At 39.4% G+C, this 21,185-nt stretch overlaps 1 protein-coding gene across 33 annotated transcripts in view; it reads left to right on the top strand.

Annotated features, from left to right (window-relative positions):
- The window catches only part of CAMK2D (calcium/calmodulin dependent protein kinase II delta), a 309,080-nt gene that overhangs the window by 139,321 nt on the left and 148,574 nt on the right, over positions 1-21,185 (top strand). For all 33 annotated transcript variants that reach the window (XR_015165941.1, XR_015165939.1, XR_015165940.1 and 30 more), the window contains one exon: positions 16,356-16,410. Coding sequence is in view for 26 of the 33 variants with exons in the window: in XM_086407229.1 (XP_086263355.1) it covers positions 16,356-16,410 (55 nt within the window). In the remaining 7 variants the exon portion in view is untranslated. The remainder of the gene's footprint in view (positions 1-16,355; positions 16,411-21,185) is intronic.

The following is a 21,185-nucleotide window of genomic DNA, read 5'->3' as shown; positions in this document are numbered from 1 at the left end:
AATTTTATCAATACTTAGGGTGGTTTCATGTTCGTTCTCAGACCTTCACAGATAACCCGAGCAGCAAAGGGCTGGAGCCGCCCGGTGTGCCAGGGCGTGCCTGGCAGTCCCAAGTGAGGACTGACAGCGGACACTCTGCCTTCTTAGTTCTCGGGCTGAAGCCAGGAGGCCTTGTCGCCACCTCTGTAGTGGCTGGTTTTGCTGTTTAAATGGCCCCAAAGGATAGGGCTGAAGGGCTGTCTAGCGTTTCTGAGCTCGGAAAGGCTGTGATGTGCCTTATGGAGAAGAGTTGAGGGAATACATGTCTTAGATAAGCTTTATACAGCAGCTGCTTTAAGACATGAGTTATAGTGCTGTTGACCATGAGTTCAAAGTTAATAAATCAGCAATATGTACTCAGTAAGATGTCTTTCAATAGAAACATCCATAAAGCAAGGTCCTGTATTAGCTGTCCAAAATGTTGTGATTGGAAGCTTACAGAAAGCTAAGCCTATTATTTCACCTGGGAGCAGTGATTCAGTATTTGCTAACTCAATGTTTGCAACAACTTTGTAGAACACACCTGCTTCAAACAATGAAAAGTGACTGTACTAAGCAATCTAAATTTGTTGTAGTGAAAATTTATGGAAAACTGGTTTGAAATGAAAGAATCACTTTTAAGGGAATGCATTTCTACACAGAACAAACAGCATAGTTATTTGAAAAGTATTTTTTTTCCACTTCCTTGAGTTTCAAAGAGAGCATCTTTTGGCAATTAATAATTTAAGGAAAATAAGGGAAAGTTTCCAGGTGACAATCTGCTGCCTTATTCATGGGTAGAAATAAGCCTATTATTTTAAAACGTTTAAAAAATAAATTTCCATAGAAAAGCTTAAATCTTCCTTTCTGTAATCAGTGTTATGGGAAGTATTTCTTAAAGTTAGATGCTGGTAGATTGTTCTAGCTGAAGGAAACAGCTCCCCATCTATCCACATGTCTGAGGTTGATATTTCTCCCGGCAATCTTGATTCCAGCTTGTAACTCATCCAGCCCAGTATTTCACATGACATGCTCTGAGCATAAGTTAAATAAACAAGGTGACAATAAACAGCCTTGTCATACTCCTTTCTCAATCCTGAACCAGTCAGTTGTTCCATACAGGGTTCTAACGGTTGCTTCTTGACCTGCATACATGTTTCTCAGAAGATAGGTAAGATGGTCTGGTTTTCCCATCTCTTTAAGAGCTTTCCACATTTTGTTGTGATCCACACAGTCAGAGGCTTTAGTATGTCAGTGAAACAGAGGTATATGTTTTTCTGGAATTCCTTGCTTTCTCTTTGATCTAGCAAATGTTGGCAACTTCATACTGTACACCAATTAAAGCATTATATGTCTGTCTGTAATATCAAAGATTCATTTAACTAATCAGTGAGGGAACTAGCAGGATGCCAAAGATAGTTCAAAAACATGTAGAAATAACAAAAAATATAGTCATGGAAAGAAAGAATTCTGGAATGAGACCGCTGCAGTACTAAAATGATTATTGCTCTACAGGCAATAAAACTATAACCTTTGTGAATCCATTTACATTAATATATCACAACACTCATTTGCATTGCCATCAGATAAGAGTCATTCCTACTGACATCCATTTTGTCTATTTGGAGTATATATATTTTTGTAACAGATGTCTGATGCTATGAAAATATTTCTTAGGGCACATGAATCTAGTCATCTGAGGGGATCACTTCAGCGGAAAAGACAATGTTAGTCAAGTGACCATGTGATCAAAGATATCATTGCAAGTGTGACCAGTCCTATGAAGGAGAGATGGGCAGTGCTCTGAGTGCTTCCTTGGGAGCCAGAGGGGACTTTCCTGATAAAGTAATGCTTAAAATACATTGTGAAGGATAGATAAGGATTAATAACCTGGAGAGGAAGAAAGAGAATGCCAAGCTTCAGAGTTCACAGTGAAACTGTGACTTGTTACAGGAGGAAACTGAGATGAGTCTAAGCTGAAAGAGGACCTCTGTCCCTGGAGGGAAAAAATGAGAGAAGTTGAAGAGGGAGAGGCTTCTGGGTGGGTGACCAGGCTAACCTCTTTTCCAGGGCCGTCCTGGTTTACTGATGTGACAATTAATCACCCTTTTTCACTCTCAAAGTGTCCCAGTTTGGATGATAAATTATATGATAAACGGGTCATGTCAAGGAGTTTGCTCCTTAACATCAAATCAAATGGCTGCGTAGCCATTGAAGAATTTTAAGTTGGGCAAAGATGATATAATCAGATTTGCATTTTGAAATGATGGCTGCTTTGTGGATATGGATTTGGTAAGTCACGGGGGATGTTAAATTGATGTTAACTAGGAAATGTGTCTTTCAGGTTAAATAACTTGTTTTCTCAATAGCAAGGCAATTCAGGGAAAAAGAAAAATCAGGGAGATATGTTTGATGAAATCAATTGATCACTGGATAAAAAACTGTTGTTCTAGTAGCCTGGTATAGATGGAGACATTCTATAGGGCACTTGGTTAGAGCCCTTGGCCTGTTTAGATGTGTTGCCACGTAGCAACATGTTGATATGCTGCCATAGGTGTGGGCAATGAGGTGACCATAAAATGAAACTATTGGGATATGCTTTAGTTGTGACTCTGGTCGTCTAGAATTAGAGTCACAAAATCAGCAAGACAGTTTTGTCCCAAAGACTGAAAAGTGTACGAGGGTCAGACCACCGCTGACTTTGTTGCCAGTTACATCCCCAGCGTGCAGTTTCAGGAGAGTCGGCTGAACAGCTGAAGGAATGAACTCCTCCCCTCTACAAAGAACTTTGTTTCCTAAAAATCTTAGCTACAACCTTTATAAAACTTCTTAAACATTTATCCTATTGGCTTAGAGTTTCTGAATAAAGACTATGGTCAAGATTATAGAGGTAAAAATATTTAATAAATCTGGAAATGTATTGATATTTCAAATATATATATATTTATATATTTTTGCTCAGGATTAAAGGTCAATGTGACAACATTTTGCTTAGGAGAAGAGATGGCAGAACCAGTTTCTGTTAAAAAGTAAAAAATAATGCCATGTAGTTTTCATTGAGAACAGATTAAAGCTGTATCTTCAAATTGCCAGCTTTAACACCTTTTGTTGGCTTTCCTTTTCCCTTTATTGATAAAATAACAAATCTGTGTCGTAATCTTTGGCAGGTGGTCTCTGAATGCTCATTTCTTGTGCTCACTGCAGTCTGGCTTTCTTCTGAGTGTGTTACGTGCTGGAAAGTGTCGGCTGTTTTCTGTGTCCACCACGTACCTGTGAACCTGGGAGTTCATAGGTGTTTTCTTGCTCTTCACTGCTTTTGCAAAACCACTGTTAATGCCTCCTCTGCTCCAGCACCCCATCATTGAACATGTTTTCTCGGATTACAACATCTTATGCTTCTCAATGCCACGGTTTCCTGCCATTGTCTTGGTTCCCCTCCCACCCCCATTTATTGTGTCATATGTGTGTGTGTGTACTCAGTCGTGTATGACTCTTTGCAGCCCCATGGACTATAGCCCACCAGGCTCCTCTGTCCATGGGATTTTCCAGGCAAGAATACTGGAGTGGGTTGCCATTTCCTTCTCCAGGGAATTGTATCATATAGAAGCTGACTTACTATGGTCTCTCATTCCCCACTGCTAACCATCCTTGTTGGCGGCTTTAATTAGTCATGGAGATTGTGCCACACTCTGGCTTCTCACAAGCTATCTTCTCCTTTTCAACATTTTTTTCCTTCCACTCAGGAATCAGCAGACTGTTTCCTCTAAGGGGCCAAATAGACATATTTCATTTTCATCGCTATAGGGTCTTTGTTGCAACTACTAAATATCGCAGTCCTAGCTTGAAAACACAATTGATAATATATAAACAAATGTGTTCCAATGAAACTTTATTTACAAAAAACAGGTGAAAGGCTGAGTCGGGACTTGAAAGAAACGAGATAGTGAGCCACAGCTGGGGAGAAAGAGTTCCAGGCCGAGGAAACGGCAACTGCAAAGACTAAGGCGGGACTTTGCCCTGAATTCTTTCTCCAAAAGCAGCAAAGAGGCCACTGTGGAGGGAGTGCCATGAGCCAGGGGAGGGGTGGTGGTGCAGATGCCAGACAGATCAGTGTGGGGATGGAGCTGGACTTTGGGGGACCTTATAGGCTGTAGGATTTTGGCTTTTATACAGAGGCAGTTGGAGAGCCATTGGAAGAATCTGAGCCGGGGGGTGGGGGGCAGTTAATCAGATTTAAGCCTTAATAGGTTTATTCTGTGCACACCAGGACCCAGAGATCCCACACAGTGTTTGAGTGTCTCCTGTGGAGGTACGGGTCAGCAGTGGACTGCCGCAGGGACAGGGGCTCTGGGTGCAGTAGACCTGGGTATGGCATAAGCCCTCTTGGAGGAGGTCGCCATTAACCCCACCATAGAAGCACCAGAACTTACACAGGATTGTGGAAACAGACTCTTGGAGGGCACAAACAGAAGGAGCAGTGACCCCACAAGACACTGACCCAGACTCTCGCATGAGTGGCCAGGAGTCTCCGGCAGAGGTGTGGGTTGGGGCTGGCCTGCTGCAGGGCTGGGGACACTGAGTACAGTAGTGCATGCATGGGCCCTTAGAAAGAGGTCGCCATTATCTTCCTTACCTCCACCAGAGTTTGGCCCCAGGTCAAATAACAGGAAAGAAACACAGCCCCACCCATCACCTGAAAATTGGATTAAAGATTTACTGAGCATGGCCCCGCCAATCAGAAGAAGACCCAGGTTTCCCCTCAGTCTAACTCACTGAAATTATGAGCCATGCCATGTAGGGCCACCCAGGACAGACGGGTTGTGGTGGAGAGTTCTCACAAAATGTGGTCCACTGGAGAAGGGAGTGGCAAACCACTTCAGTATCCTTGCCTTGAGAATGCCATGAACAGTATGAAAAGGCAAAAAGATAGTATACTGAAAGATGAACTCCCTCGGTCAGTGGGTGCCCAATATGCTACTGGAAATCAATGGAGAAATAACTCCAGAAAGAATGAAGGGATGCAGCCAAAGCAAAAACAGAGTCATCCTAAAGGAAATCAGTCCTGAATATTCATTGGAAGAACTAATGGTGAACCTGAAACTCCAATACTTTGGGCACCTGATGCGAAGAACTGACTCATTTGAAGAGACCCTGATGCTGGGAAAGATCGGCAGTGGGAAGAGAAGGGGATGACAGAGAAAGAGATGGTTGAATGGCATCACCGACTCAATGGACATGATTTGAGTGAACTCCGGGAGCTGGTCATGGACAGGGAGGCCTGGTGTGCTGCAGTCCATGGGGTCACAAAGAGTCGGACACGACTGAGCCACTGAACTGAGCTGAGGTTTCTTCTGGCTGCTGTGCTAAGGACAGTGAGGAGGCAGGACTGAAACCTAGCTTCCCCCTGCCCCCCCACATATCTTTTGAAGGATTTGCTTTCAGATTGGATTTTGGACCTCAGAGAAATGAGTCAAAAATACATTGAGGATTTTTATCCTGAGTAACAGGGAAGATATGGAAGACACTGAATAGAGCAGGATTTAGGGAAAAGATCATGTGTAAGTTCCTTGAGCTTGTTTGATATGAGATGTGTATGAGGCAGGCAAATGCACCAGATGTTTGCGATGTCTGACACTTGTTATAACTTCCTTAATTGCATGATAAATGGGCAGTTCTTTAAAGAAAAAGTTATTGACCTAGGTGAACTAGCTGTTCCATCGAATGCTTAACCAAAAATATATTAACAGGTACCTGGTGCTTTGGAGAAGGGCATGGCAACCCACTCCAGTGTTCTTGCCTGTAGAATTCCATAAACAGAGGGAGGAGTCTGGCGGGCTACATTCCATGGGGTTGCAAAGAGGCGGACACAACTGAGCAACTAAACACTTCACACTTTCACCTGATGCTTACTGGCACTGACTAGTATACCAGTGCCTGTGGCTATATATATGAATATCCCTTATTATTACTATGATATCTAACTCTTGAGTAAATTCATAAATAATTTTCATGTTTTCCCTCACTTTTGAACCTAAAATTAGAGAATGTTCTTTTTCATGTGCTTTGTGTTTTGTGTATATTATCCAGAGGAGATAGACTGATATCTTTAAGTACTTTCAGCATAAAAGTAGTTACATAAAAATATTGAAATACCATAATATGGATACAGTTTTACATTGCACTTTTTTATAATTTTAGGAGAATTTTAAACTCATGTATTTCCTGCTTCAGTTCAGTTCAGTCACTCAGTCATGTCCGACTCTTTGAGACCCCATGGACTGCAGCACACCAAGCCTCCTTGTCCATCACCAACTCCAAGAGTTTACTCAAACTCATGTCCATTGAGTTGGTGATACCATCCAAGTATCTCATCCTCTGTCCCCTTCTCCTCCCACCTTCAATCTTTCCCAGCATCAGGGTCTTTTCAAATGAGTCAGTTCTTCTCATCATGTGCCCAAAGTATTGGAGCTTCAGCATCAGTCCTTCCAATGAACATTCAGGACTGATTACCTTTAGGATGGACTGGTTGGATCTCCTTGCAGTCCAAGGGACTCTCAAGGACTCTCTCCAACACCACAGTTCAAAACCATTATTTCTTCAGCACTCAGCTATCTTTATAATCCAACTTTCACATCCATACATGACTACTGGAAAAATCATAGCCTTGACTAGACCTTGACTAGACGGACCGTTTCCTGCTTATGGAGTGAATAAAATTTGGAAAAATACTTTATTCAAGAAATGCATTTCAGAAAGGGGTTTGAAAGATGAGAGCATTTGGGCTGGTGAATCTCTAGGGAAAAGTTGGTTGCAAGTATTAAGATAATATGGTATTAAGTTGCAAAGAGAGGATGACTTACAATAAAGTTTTCCATTTATTCTGTTCTCCAAGGGATATTATCAGAAAAGCAATGCATCTGCTCAGTACATTTTTTAAAAGGACTTAATTTTAATTGGTTGCAAGAAATGTTTTAAGTTTTTCTCTCTGGTTATTTATTAAAATAGATCCAAAATAAAATGTAATATTTTTAATTTTTTAAAAGTTTTTAATTGGAGGATAATTGCTTTACACGGTTGCGTTGGTTTCGGCCGTGCAGCAATGTGAATCAGCTGTAAGTGTGTATATATACGTGTGTGTGTGTGTGTGTAGATACTCTGCCTCGTGATCCTCTTTCCCACTGCACCCCACCCCTCCAGGTCGTCACAGAGCACTGAGCTGAGCCCCCTGCGCTCTATAGCTGCTTCCCGCTAGCCATCTGTTTCACGCATGGTAGTGTGTATATATACATGTGTGCATGCATGTAGATACTCTGCCTCGTGATCCTCTTTCCCACTGCACCCCACCCCTCCAGGTCGTCACAGAGCACTGAGCTGAGCCCCCTGCGCTCTATAGCTGCTTCCTGCTAGCCATCTGTTTCACGCATGGTAGTGTGTATATATACGTGTGTGTGTGTGTAGATACTCTGCCTCCTGATCCTCTTTCCCACTGCACCCCTGCCCCACCCCTCCAGGTCGTCACGGAGCACTGAGCTGAGCCCCCTGCGCTCTATAGCTGCTTCCTGCTAGCCATCTGTTTCACGCATGGTAGTGTGTGTATGTCAGTGGTACTTGCAGTTCCTTCACATTGGATCCTCTTATAGGCTCATGTGCATGCGTGTGCTCAGTCGCTGTCATGTCTGACTCTTTGTGACCCCAAGGACTGTTGCCCACCAGGCTCCTCTGTCCATGGGGTTTTCCAGGCAAGAAGGCTGGAGTGGGTTGCCATTTCCTCCTCCAGGGGATCTTCCTGACCCAGGGATCAAACCCATGCCTCCTTTATCTCCTGCATTGGCAGGCGGAAGCCCAATAGGATCATATAACCCAGTACTAATCAAGCATTTTTCTGTGATCTATAGTTATTTTTTTTAAGTATATAAAAATATATATATAACTCAAGCACAAGTTTCCCAAAGCTTAAGTGGTTACCTTTAAATGTGAAACACACTTCAGTATATTTTATTCTTATTTTAAATACTGCCTTGATCTGAACTTTTGAAAAAAAAAGAGTGGGTGGATCTTTATCTGGTCTATTCTTTGGCATGATGCAGAATCCTTCGAGTGTGATATCCCTAGTTTATCATAAATAGCATAGCTTTTGTTTAATCTTAAATGTAGCTTAGTACTGTAATACTTTAAGACATTTAATGTGTCGGTGTCTTGCTGATGAAATATAGAGCCCCGTGAGCAGCCTGGTGGGCAGTGATCAGCAATCAGGCTTCTCTTTTTGACCCAGATTATAGCAGGCTGAGAGGTAGAACAGTACTGGGCTCTGCAGTGGGAACTATAGCAGTGCTCTTCAGGTACTTAGGACAGAGGGATTACGCATGGCCAATTTTTGTCTTCTTCACCGGACATTCTTACCCATTTAATACATAGCAGATAGGTGTGCACATTTTGTACAAATCCATCAGAAATACAGTATTAACTCAAGCCTCTGTTAACACCTTATAATTGAAGTGCAATATGAAAGTGCACTATCTTGAGATTTCTTTAATATGCAAGTCATCTCATGACAATAGCTTTTCTTCTTTTCTTTTTAATATTCCTATTACTTGAAGAGATACATGAATGATCTCTGATTAGCTTTGCATAAGTATTAGAAGGTGGAATAGCAGAAAAATAAGGCAAAAAGAGAGAAAATGAAGAAAGTTGGAATCACTTATTTAGATATATAAACCAATAATACTGATGCAGAATTGAAAGAGGGAAGATTTTTTTAATACCAGACACATGAATTGATGACTGACTATTCCAAGAAGTGACTATGTACAACCAGATAATCTCAAGTTATTCTTCAAAAAAAACGAAGAATATTTCCAGATATCACTCAGTTTAACAGTGTCTGTAACTTCTCACATATATATTTGTATTTTAAAAATGAGCATGAACTGATATTAAAAGAACTATCCATTTGTCTATTTCATTAAACATCTCTGAAATTCTGTTCTTTCATGCAAAAGAATTCTTCGCTCTGTTATTTTGATGTCATGTGATCAGTGTAGCTGGTGACCATATAGTTTGTGGTTATTGGTCATTTCTCCTCACTTTTACCATCTTCCCAGACTGTAATTCTTTGACCAGCCAGAAGCTCCTTTGCATAATGTGAGTTTGTAACTTGATCTGAACTCTTAGAAGACACTGTGATTTCCTCTAGTCAGCCCTGGATGTTACTAACCTGATCCTATAGATATTGAAGCTAATCTAAAGTCAAGTTTAGATTAGCTTCAGGAAATCAGATGGGAATTTGAGAATAAGGATGGAGATCATGGTCAACAGAGTTGATATGCTCTGACTTTCAAGGATTGATCTTGTGTTCCAATGGGTTTTTGTGTGTACAAATAGAATAGTTTTAAAATTAACATGGATGGCATTCCCCATTGAATTTTCATGTAATAATTATATCTACTTTTCTCAATAAGTCCTTTATTGTAGTTCCTTTGTCTTAAGTATTAGTGATGAATTGCTTTTAAATACAATATAAGTTAATTGTTGTTGTTTAGTCCCTAAGACATGTCCAACTCTTTTGCGACCCTGTAAACTATAGCCTGCAAGGCTCCTCTGTCCATGGGATTTCCCAGGCAAGAATACTGGGGTGGGTTGCCATTTCCTTCTCCAGGGGATCTTCCTGACAAAGGGATCAAACCCACATCTCCTGCATTAACAGGCAGATTCTTTACCACTGAAGCACCAACGAAGCCCTAAATGTTAATTAATGCTAAGTTTACAAAGATTTTCTTGTCACTTCAGAAAAAAATTTGAAGTTTTATTAAAATAAATTCTGAGAGACTTCCCCTGGCAGTCCAGTGGTTAAGATTCTGTGCTTCTAATGTAGCAAGTACTGGTTTGATCCCTGGACAGGGAACTAAGATCCTGCAGGTTACACAATAAGCAGCCAAAAAAATTTTTTTTAATTTCTGGTTTTAAAGTTATTTTACTTTTGAGTACTGAATAGTGGCTTATTTTGCATTTATTAATGAGGCATATTGCTCAGAATATTGTCAAAATACATAACTCAAGCAACTTTAGAAATTTATGTGTCCAATATCTAAAATTAGAATAAACTATAGTTTGTGTCTGATCAGTTTGTTTGCCTTTGACAGCTAAATCAAATCTCCAAATGTTTTATACCCAAATTTTAAAAGTTTCTTGTTAAGACAAGTGGAAAAAAATCAATTTATGAATGGTATATGACTATTGACTTTGACAATAATAACAAAAGAAATATCTGTATATCTTTATGTGCTTTCCCTTTTTATTTAATTTAAAATAAAATAAACTATATATACATGGATTCATATTTCAAAGAAATAGAGGGCATGTATTTTTCAAATCCATACAACCTAAATTAATATTTTTATCCTGAGGCAGTTTTTAAAATAATGCTGTTTTCACAAGTGCTGGGGAAGATGCAGAGTAATTGGATCACTTATACATTGTTGGTGGGAATGTAAAAGGGTCCAGCACTCTGGGAAACAGTTTGGTAGTTTCTTCAGAAATCAAACATGCAACTGTCATATAAACCAACTATTAAAATTATAATCCTGGGCATTTATCCCATAGAACTGAAGACTTAGGGTCACACAAAACATACACACAAAATTTCACAACAGTTATTGACAGAAAAACAAAAACTTAAGAGGGAAAAAAAAAAGCCCAGATGTCCTTCTATGGTTGACTAACTATGGCACATCCATATAATGAGCAGTAAAAAGGGATGAGCTGTGGATGGACACAGCAACCAGAAAGTGAAAGCGGCTCAGTCATGTCCGACTCTTTCTGATCCCGTGGGCTATACAATCCATGGAGTTCTCCAGGCCAGAATACTGGAGTAGGTAGCCTTTCCCTTCTCCAGGGGATCTTCGCAACCCAGAGATCAAACCCACGTCTCCCGCATTGCAGGCGCATTCATTACCAGCTGAGCCACAAGGGAAGCTCAAGAATACTGGAGTGGGTAGCCTATCCCTTCTCCAGCGAATCTTCCAGAAACAAGAATCGAACCGGGGGACAACAACCAGAGAATTATGCCTAATGAAAATGAGAGTCCCATAAAATTACATACATTATTTCACTTTTATTTCATTCCTGAAATGATTAAACGGTACAAATGGGAAAGAGATTAGTAATTGGCTGGGATTAGGAGGGCCTGAAGAGAGCAACAGGAGTGATCCTTAGAGTTGTTTCTGTATCCTGACTGGATCCATGTCAACATCCTGGCTGTGATGTTGTACTGCTGCTAAGTCACTTCAGTCGTGTCCGACTCTGTGCGACCCCATAGACGGCAGCCCACCAGGCTGCCCCGTCCCTGGGAATCTCCAGGCAAGAACACTGGAGTGGGTTGCCATTTCCTTCTCCAATGCATGAAAGTGAAAGGTGAAAGAGAAGTCACCCAGTCGCGTCCGACTCCCAGCGATCCCATGGACTGCAGCCCACCTGGCTCCTCCATCCATGGGATTTTCCAGGCAAGAGTACTGGAGTGGGGTGCCATTGCCTTCTCCGGTTATGTTGTACTATAGTTTTGCAAAACGTTACCTTTGGTACATAGGAACGAAAGCTAACATAATTTACATAGCAAATTGTCTAAAAGTAAAATTTAATTACAAAATTTTAAAATGGTGTTTTATTAAATGTATTACTCATGTTATAAGAAAGATTAAGAAAAACAAAGCATTTATGCAGATTTGCCTTCAGTTTTCTAGAAATGTTGCTTTTATTTTGCATTTGGTTTTGGGTGGTTCTTTGTTTTGTATTTGTGAAGTTGGCTGTCTAGAAATGACAGGCTTTGTCACAAGAGCCAAGAGTAATGGTTGAGCTGAAATTTCTATCTAGAGTAGTGCCATTTGACTGTTATAATTCTGAGACTAATAGATATGTTTTTAAATTAACAAATGAACTAAATATTGGCATTCCTGTTTTTGAGAGGGGCTTCCCTGTTAGCTCAGTTGGTTAAGAATCCTCCTGCAATGCAGGAGACCTGGGTTTGATCCCTGGTTTTGGAAGATCCCCTGGAGAATGAAAAGGCTACCCACTCCAGTATTCTGGCCTGGATAATTCCATGGACTATACAATTGGACAGAGTCACAGAGTTGGACACGGCTGAGCAACTTTGACTTCAAACTTTTACTTTTTTGAGAAGACTTGGTGTCTTGCATGACCGAACTTAGCTAATGCTTGCTCTAGTCATGAAATATATGTAATTAACTGCCAGTGAGACTATAAAAAGTACCTGACTTACAAGCTGTCATTTTTGCACCCCAGTATGTGAGACAAATCTACAACCTCAATCCTCGCAACAGAGAAAACTAAAAATGCAGAGCTCCCCTCATTTATAACCAGGACTGTTGCTCAGAACTCACAAACAGGGACTATGAGGATGCAATACAGTCTGTTCTGTATGAGTGACTCTTTTAGTAGTATGATAACTTTGCCCTACTGTGTTTAGTTTTAGGGATTTATAATATCATTCAAGAGAGAGAGGAAAAGTATTAGGGTTTGGGTCAGCTAAATTTGGAAACATTTTAGCCTCAGAAGCACCTTTTCCACCCTTATAGGTCGCCTACTTAATGCCTTAGAATTTAACTGTCTATCCTGGATAACTATTACACTTGCTTCTACCTTTGAGCAAACTTCCCAAAGGTCCCCAGGTGGCTCAGTGGTAAAGAATGCACCTGCCAGCGCAGGAGGCACAGGTTCAGTCCCTGGCTCAGGAGGATCCCCTGGAGAAGGAAATGACAGCCCACTCCAGTGTTCTTGCCCGGACTAAATGCACACACACACTCTCTCTGTCAAGGAAAAAGGACTGCTGAAAGAATGATGATAACCTTTTTTCTCAAGTGCTTTTCTCACTAACTTCTTTAAAATGTCTTTCTAGAGGCATCTTGGGGCTGACTGTAACTAGGTTAGCTGTGTGCACCCGTACGGGCCGGTTGTGGCGATAGCATAGAGCAGTCATAGCAAGAACCGGGGCAGCCTGCCTCCTCGTGCGGCAGCTGCGGCGCTCTCACGGCTGGCTCTGCAGTCTGGGTTGCCAGCTGTGGTGAACAGAGCATCCCATAATTCCTCTGGTGTGAAAAGGAATTGGGTTATTTATGTAAGCTTTTGTAAAAGTAAATACGATTTTCAACCCATAAGCAACTATTAAACAGGAAAAAAGGATAAAAGAATGGATACTTTTGACCGACAGAGAAGGCTTGAGAGAAAGAGAGATGTCTGACTATGCAAAACACCATCTCCAGGCTCTCAAACATATCAATAACAGGAGACTAATAGTTGAAGAGCTAGAAGTTTTAAATGGAAGCAAACCCTTCCTCAGAGCAATTGTACACGTATGGCACATCCATGTGAAGACTGTATGACATAGTTTGGTTAATAAATGAAAATTGTAATTTCATTTAGTTATGTGTTTTTAGTTGTTTATTTTTAAAAGGCAGTGGAAGGAAGGAAGGAAAATCATGGGGAAGGTATAAAGAAAATGTGTATTTATCCCATGTAAAGATAATGCTAGTTTTTTTTCCTGCTGTATCAATAGCAGAATTCATTCACAATTAATCTCACCTGGTCAAATGGCTGGTTAGAAATAGTAGAGATCATTTTAGAGTTGTGTAATGCAAAATGATTGAACTTCATCACATGGTTTATTTTTAACCATTATCATATGCTTCCTGACAAAATGCTTTGGTGAAACTTGTTTTGACCCCACATAATGTAAGTTTGATGATCAGGCTTGAGCAACTCTTGACTTGTTCAAAAAGTGATTCATTTCCAAATGATAATTATATCCAGGTATTGTATTAATATGGTAGTGGTAATCTAAGAAATTTTATTCCAGATATAACCAGAAATTAGTACTGCTTCTCCACTTGTACCTGAAATTTCTACCTCTGTAGCCATACCATTATTTCAATGTACACGTGGAACTCTGCTCAATGTTATATGACAGCCTGAATGGGAGGGAATTTGGGGGAGAATGGATACATGTATGTGTATGGCTGACTCCCTTTGCTGTTTACCTGAAACTCTCACAACATTGTTAAAACTGGGCATACCCCAATACAAAATAAAAAAGTTTTTAAAAATTAAATATAAAAAGCCCACAGATTGTGTTATAGCCACTCAATGAGGTATCTGTGCAACTATGTCATATAAGAAAATCAGTGAGTTATCACCCATGGTGTGGCTTTCCTTACTGTGCTGAATGACTATGAGCAGAAGACTCATCATTGAGCCGAACTTTTGATTTTCTTTGGCAGAATAAACTTAAGCAAAGGTAGCAGGAAAATTAAAAACAAATGCCTGAGATGTAAGCACACAGCAGTCTTCATCTTTGTCACTCCAAATTTATGGATGAAGCTTGTGATTTCTGATATTGCCAAATTGAAAGATACTTGTCACACAATTAAAGTTACAAGAGAATTGCACATTACTCATTTTGTTTCAGACATATATAGGTATACTGAGCTTTGATGATTTTGTTTTAGATATTTATAGGTATACTGAGCTTTGATGAAAATGTTTATCCAAAAAGAGGGAAGAATGCCTAACATGTGACATAGTAAATGCTCAAAACTGATTTTATGAAAGACCATCTACTATTTGCCAAGTCTGTGTGGGATGCAAAGACTTCTAAAATATGGTTCCTGTTTGGTAGTGTTGTTGAGAAAGAAATTCTGCGTACTAAAGAAAGGACAGATATTTGAGTTTGTTAATAAAAATAAAATAGGCTGCATCCTTAAATTCGAAGGTGACACTATGAGAAACAAGGTAAGAGGGACGCTTCAGCATGTTTACATTCCATGTGCTCAAGAGACAAGCAGGGGAGCTGAGCTGCGCTGAAGCGGCTACACGCCCAGGTGCCTGTCATATGGGCCCCCTCCTCACGTTCGTGATAATAGAAAATCCACGTTTTACAAATGATAACCCAGAATTATGGGGGAATAATGCCTCTCTTTCTCTACTTTGGAGAAGTTTCTGGAGAGGAATTCAGAATAGACTTTAATAGTGGGCCAAGGATGATATCTTAAGGGGATGAAATTGGATTATAAAGAATGGACATTCTACTAAGCCTGTGGGCTTGGGAGTTTCATGAGTACCACAGACTCCCTTTGTGGATTACTATAGCTTGTGTGACAGTGTGTGTCCTAGTGAAACCACATTTTCCATATGGTGGTCATCACTGCACCAGGATCATACTAAGGACAAGTCACAGTATTAATAGATGTCATGATTCTTTTGTGGTGACTTTTGAAAAGCATTGTGTCCTATGAGTTGGTTGCTTTTCCTGGCCTCTGTTGCTCCCAGTGAAAGCCAAGCTACCCTAAGTGATTATATAAATAGGAAGAATTTACCATCTATGGGGGTGGGTTGGGGGAGTCAGGGGGCTTATTTGAAATAAATAGAAGGAAGAACAGTACGGGAGTTTTACATGTGTGGTTATCTTATAGTAAACGATGAGCACATTTAAATTCAAAAGAGAGAAACTTTGGTTTCTCTCTGTTTAGCTCTCTGAAAACTTTAAAGTATTAATTTGAGGAACTAGTAGATTATCTTATTAAAAGTTCTAGCTGTACATTTTTAAAACTTTAAACTTTTCCTTTCGTATTAGAGTCTAGGCGGTTACCAACGTTGTGGCAGTTTCAGGTGAACAGCGAAGGGACTCGGCCATACATGTACATGCATCCATTCTCCCCCATCTAGCTTTACATTTTTGACTGATGACTTGTTAAATGGATTTTGGTGACTTGACTTTAGAAGTAGCGTAATAAAAAAAAACTGTTTTGACAGGTTAACTGGGGAGTGCTATATAGAAATTCCCCAGAAAAAAGGGTGAGCAGAGGCAAGGAGACCACTCGCTAGTCTCCTGAAGACCTGAACTAGGATGATAGCAAAGGGAATGGCAAGGGAGAGGCTCTCAGAGGTCGAATGGCCCAAAGCCTGGTAACTTTGAACATACGGAGATATAGCAATTATTAATGTTTAATTTTCACATGGCAGTATGCAAATTATTTTACCTTTATTTAATATTCTCAGCCTTTCTGTAAAGTGTAGGTATTGTTATCTTTGCAAGTTAATTAATTTGCTTAAGATCACACAGTTAATAATTATCAGAATCAGAACTTAAACCTAGGATCTGTGTGAACCCAAGCCCTGCTAATAAAGGATTCTGACTCATCAGAGGCTAAAATAGTGTTGCTCACGTTTTAATGTAGGAGACAGATGCCTATTCAATGCCTGGCTTAAAGTTGATTGTTGGCATACATATAACACAAACTGTCTTCTCTTTTTCCTTTTTTGTTCCGTTTTAGTGCGACTTCATGACAGCATATCAGAAGAGGGCTTCCACTACTTGGTGTTTGATTTGTAAGTACAGCATCCTTTGTGTTTGGTGTGTTTTTTGCTATTTATTTGAAGATTTTGAGTTAAAGATCATTTTTTCTCCAAGTAGGAGTCCAAATTAATGACCTGATAATATTTTCAAATGTAATTCTTTTGAAAAAAGGTGAATACTCAGCATCGTTTATTTAAAATTTAAGTTAATCTTCCTAAGGGAAATAGTTAAGAGGGTTTCCTTTGGGATTGTTCATTGTGATCTCATAAGTAGTTCTCAGTTTACAATGTACAATGTAAACTGAGTGAACAACGATGCACCTCAGTGTACATAAGTATAATTTTCCATTGAATTTGTAAAAGTATTTGTAACTATCTTACATAAAAAGAAGACTCAAGAACCCTTGAGGTGTGTTATTTCAGGGGTTCTACAACATCATCAAACTCCCATCTTTTACCCCAGCTCACTGTCTTTGTTCTCAGACTGGCATGGTTCAACTTACTACATGCAGACATGGTAACCTAAACTGGAAGATATTGTACCGTATTTTTTTTTAAGAATGAACAATTCATCTAGTAAACCTTCCATTTTTCACCTCATGGGCCAGGACTAGGTCACATGCCTGCCCCTCACCAGTCACTGGCAAGAAGAATGGAAACACCAAAATTTACTTACACTAAGAATTAGAGACCAAGGTTCTATTAATAAGAATAAAGGGAAAACCATGCTCTTGGGGAGCACTCCATAGCATCCTACCTGGCTGAATGGGATATAGTGAGACAGGCCACACACAATACTTCTTGGGGTTAAATAAGAATATACTTTCTGAAAATCAAATTGATACTCCAAATCAAAAATGTCCGTATTGTATAACTTAGTAATTTTGGTTCTTGGAACAATGTCCATGGACACTTGTTACTCTAAATTCAGATAAAGCTTGAAAGATGTTTATTGCATTGTTCTTTATAGGAGGCTGGGAAGAGGGGGAAGAAAACCAACTTAAGGATCCAATAATGGAGAATCAGTTTTCTTAATTATAGTGCATTCATATGATGAACTACTCTCGAGCATTTATTGGGATATTTGGGGAATAGATAAGAAAAAAATATCATTTCATCTAAAATGTGTCTAATGACAGGTTAATACTAGGTTTGGTTAGTTCAGTCCTCCAATGATGTCTTTAAGAAACCAAGTTCATTCCATCTTTCAGTCTGTTCCTTGTAGTTTGTGGGTTTATCCTCACTCTCAGATACCTCTTACATTCTCACATTTGGTGCCTCATTTCAGCTACCATGGTGACTTGTGAAGGCAGGGGAAAAAAGGGAATATTAATCCCATTCATATATTTTTATTTATAGGGAAAACCTTTCCCAGCAGTCCCTCAGAAGATATCTGATAGTGCATTATTGTTTAGAATTGCTTCTGATGCACATATCTGAACCAAGTAGTATTAAAGGGGATAGAATAATAGCAATTGGCATTGACCAACCATAAGTTCAGTCCATAGCAGGAAGGGAAGTCTTGCTTATTGGGGATAGGAACCCAGACATGTCTGCTGTTACTATGAAATGTGTTGCAATTATTCTTCAATGTTTAAAGTTTAAGAGGAGAGTTATCAACAATTCTCATCAAAATCCTTTTCCAGTAAGTGAGATTAATAAACTAGTTAAACACAGTCCAGTAAGTAGCATCAAGCTTTAGAGACAATTGGAAAACAATAGTTAAAAGTATAGATGTTCAGTGAGTAAAAAGAGATTATAACAGATATAAATAATCCTCTATTTGTGGTGGTATTCTAGGGAGAAGAAAAGTAGCTTTAGAAAAATGCACATTTAAAACATAGTTAAGAAAAGTATAATCTTAAAGATATCGATGAAATACTTATGGAAAAAACTGGAAGTTACTTTGCCAATCAGTTCCAAGATAAAATAACTACTTAAATTCCTAAAGATGGAATGTTCTCTGTGTTTGTCCTTTTGATGATGGTTTTGGCAGTGTGGTACTTGTGCATACTTCCTGTGGAATGTCAGCTATTCAGAATCTAATGGGAAGTTCTATTTTTATAGGTGTGTTGAGGCTTCTTCTAGTGGAATACTTCTCCTTTTCTAAAAAGCAGAACAGAAAGGGCCATGAGTTCTTAGGTTTTTTTTGCTATTATTTACATTTTTTATTCAAGTATCTGTCCTTAGTTTCCAACTACAAAGTATTAATAGTCAGTTTTGCAAATAGACTCAGGAATCAGTGCGAAAGGCCTTCATGAAAGTGAAGATATCTTCACAGCAAATACTGAACTGCTTTATTTTTTTAGAATCATATTCCTCAAGGTCTGTCCCTAGCTGGTTTTTAGGCACACCTCAGCAACTCCGGGTGGCAAGAGATGTGGGTTTATCTGAAATCTAAGGGAAGGTAAGACAGTGAAGTAATGGAGCTAGAATTCTAGTCCTCAGGGAGGGGCCTAAAGGCAGAGCCATCGGCCTTAGGAAATAGAGCAGATCCAGTCCATTTCTAGGACTGATGGCTAATAAGGCTTTGACAAGGGCAGTCATTTGAATATGACTTATATATTTCAGGAACTGCATGTCAGAAGAGATCTGTATTGTGTGTTTGGTGGGTGAATATACACAATGAAGTATAGAAACATCACACTCTTAGGTAAATATTTTAAGAGAATAATTAAATTAAGGCTTACTGGAAAGCCTGCTGACCCAGAATGGAAAGATTTAAGTTTCAGGCTCAGAGCTACCTGGGGCTAAACATTTTACATTCTTTTCTCTAAGCTTCATTTTTCTCAAATAGAATGAGGCCATGGGACCAGATGAAAAACTTGTTAGACGTTTAAGTTCTTTTCTGTTCTATGAAGCCAGAATGCTTTTTGCATCCATTTGAGATTTCTGGTAGAATTAATGGAACTCCTGATGCCATTTTTAAATATTAGAAAATTTCTTATGAGTCCTAACTATTGGAGAAAAATGATATCATTGTGTCTTTGAAAAGAACAATTTTTTCCCCTAGCGAACACACATCTTCGTACGTGAAGTACTTTTTTCCCTGTTTTAAAGCATTTGTGTTTTTGTCCCCAGATAAGAAATTCTATTTATTAAATATGTGATAGATGCCTGCTAAGAGCAAGATACTTTGTCTAATGCTTTAGAGAGGAAGAAAGCAGTGTTTTTGAGCATTTTAAAATAAATGCCTCATTTAGATAAATTCAAAAAGAAATACTCTGAGAGATGCTGTGCCTCGTCCTCCTGCCCCATTTTATCATATATGTACTCGTCCGAAGTCCTGGTCAAATTGCATGTTTTGTGGTTGTTAGGAAAACATGTATATTTTTAATTTTTACAAATTTCAAATTACAGTGCTAAAAATTTTCAAAGTACACCCCGTATAGTGGGGAGCCGAAGGAACACTCGGTATGTAGTCACTCTGCACGAGGCTCTGCAGATGAGCTGGTTGGAGGGAAGGCAGATGACCACTTTTTGCCTTCGAGAAAACATAACTAAATATTCTTGCATTTTATCACATACTAGAATATTTTGGTTATATAACCAACAGGTCAGCAGAATTTACAACACACACACAAATATAACAAGTTTCATAGTGTCTTAAAACATCTGGTATATACTCCTAGTCACTTGGTCATTTTTATGGTAATGTGGTAAAATTCTATTATGCTGATAATACTCTCCAGTATTTCACAAGGCATATGTTTTCCAATGAGTATTAATTCTTTTGGAAGGTGGAGGGCTAGTTTTAATTTTTTTTTCTGAATACCTTTTGTTTTTATTCACAGAAAATTTTATCTGCCTTAAAACCTACTAAGCATAATATTTCCTTTAATTTACATCTCTAGAACACTGTAGATAACAAACAATAGTAGCAAAATAATTTCACACTCAGACCAAAATGTGAAAGCAAACTGTGGAAGACTATTTTCTGTTGTAAAACAGTACTTGAGAACAAGTCTCTAGGTTAAAGTCCTGTCAAGAGAAAGAAAATAAATCAATAATTATAGCATAGGCTGCCTTGTGCCATGATATTGTGCCACGTACACATATTGAAGAAAAGAGTGAACGTGATGAACCCTGGTCTACTAACATCCAGGTGGACGATAGTAAGTCCCTGAAATGTATAAGGTGTTGGTAGGAATAAAGTAAAAAGGTACTGTGGACCTTCCATATCCTCAGGTTCGACATCCCAAAATTCAACCAATCTTAGGTCAAAAAAGCAAAACTTGAATTTATTGCAGCTGGCAACTATAAGTATTTGCATTTTATTAGGTATTATAAGTAATCAAGAGATGGTTTAAAGTATAATGGAGAATATATGTATAGTATGGCACTTCCCAGGTGGCGCTCTTGGTACAGAATCCACCTGCCAATGCAGGAGACATAAGAGACAGGGGTACACAGGAGACACAGGTTCGCTCTCTGGGTCGGGAAGATCCCCTGGAGTAGGAAACGGCACCCTACTCCAGTGCTCTTGCCTGGAAAATTCCATGGATAGAGGAGCCTGGCAGGCTACAGTCCATGGGCCGCAAAGAATCAGATGTGACTGAGCACATGCATATAGTATAAGGTCATTCTGTATCATTTTATGGGGGACTTCTCTGGTGGCTCAGATGGTGAAGAATCTGCCTGCAATTCAGGAGACCTGGGTTTGATCCCTGTGTTGGGAAGATCTCCTGGAGAAGGGCATGACAACCCACTCCAGTATTCTTGTCTGGGAAATTTCCATGGACAGAGGAGCCTGGCAGGCTACAGTCCATGTGGTTGCAGAGTTGGACATGACTGAGCAACTAGCACAA

This window comes from Bos grunniens, chromosome 6, assembly GCF_055505025.1.
Source record: "Bos grunniens cultivar Pamir isolate PY7600 chromosome 6, Bosgru_T2T1.0, whole genome shotgun sequence".
Classification (NCBI taxonomy): domain Eukaryota; kingdom Metazoa; phylum Chordata; class Mammalia; order Artiodactyla; family Bovidae; genus Bos; species Bos grunniens.
Note: the sequence above shows the minus strand (reverse complement) of the source record. Positions and strands in the feature narration are given on the sequence as shown.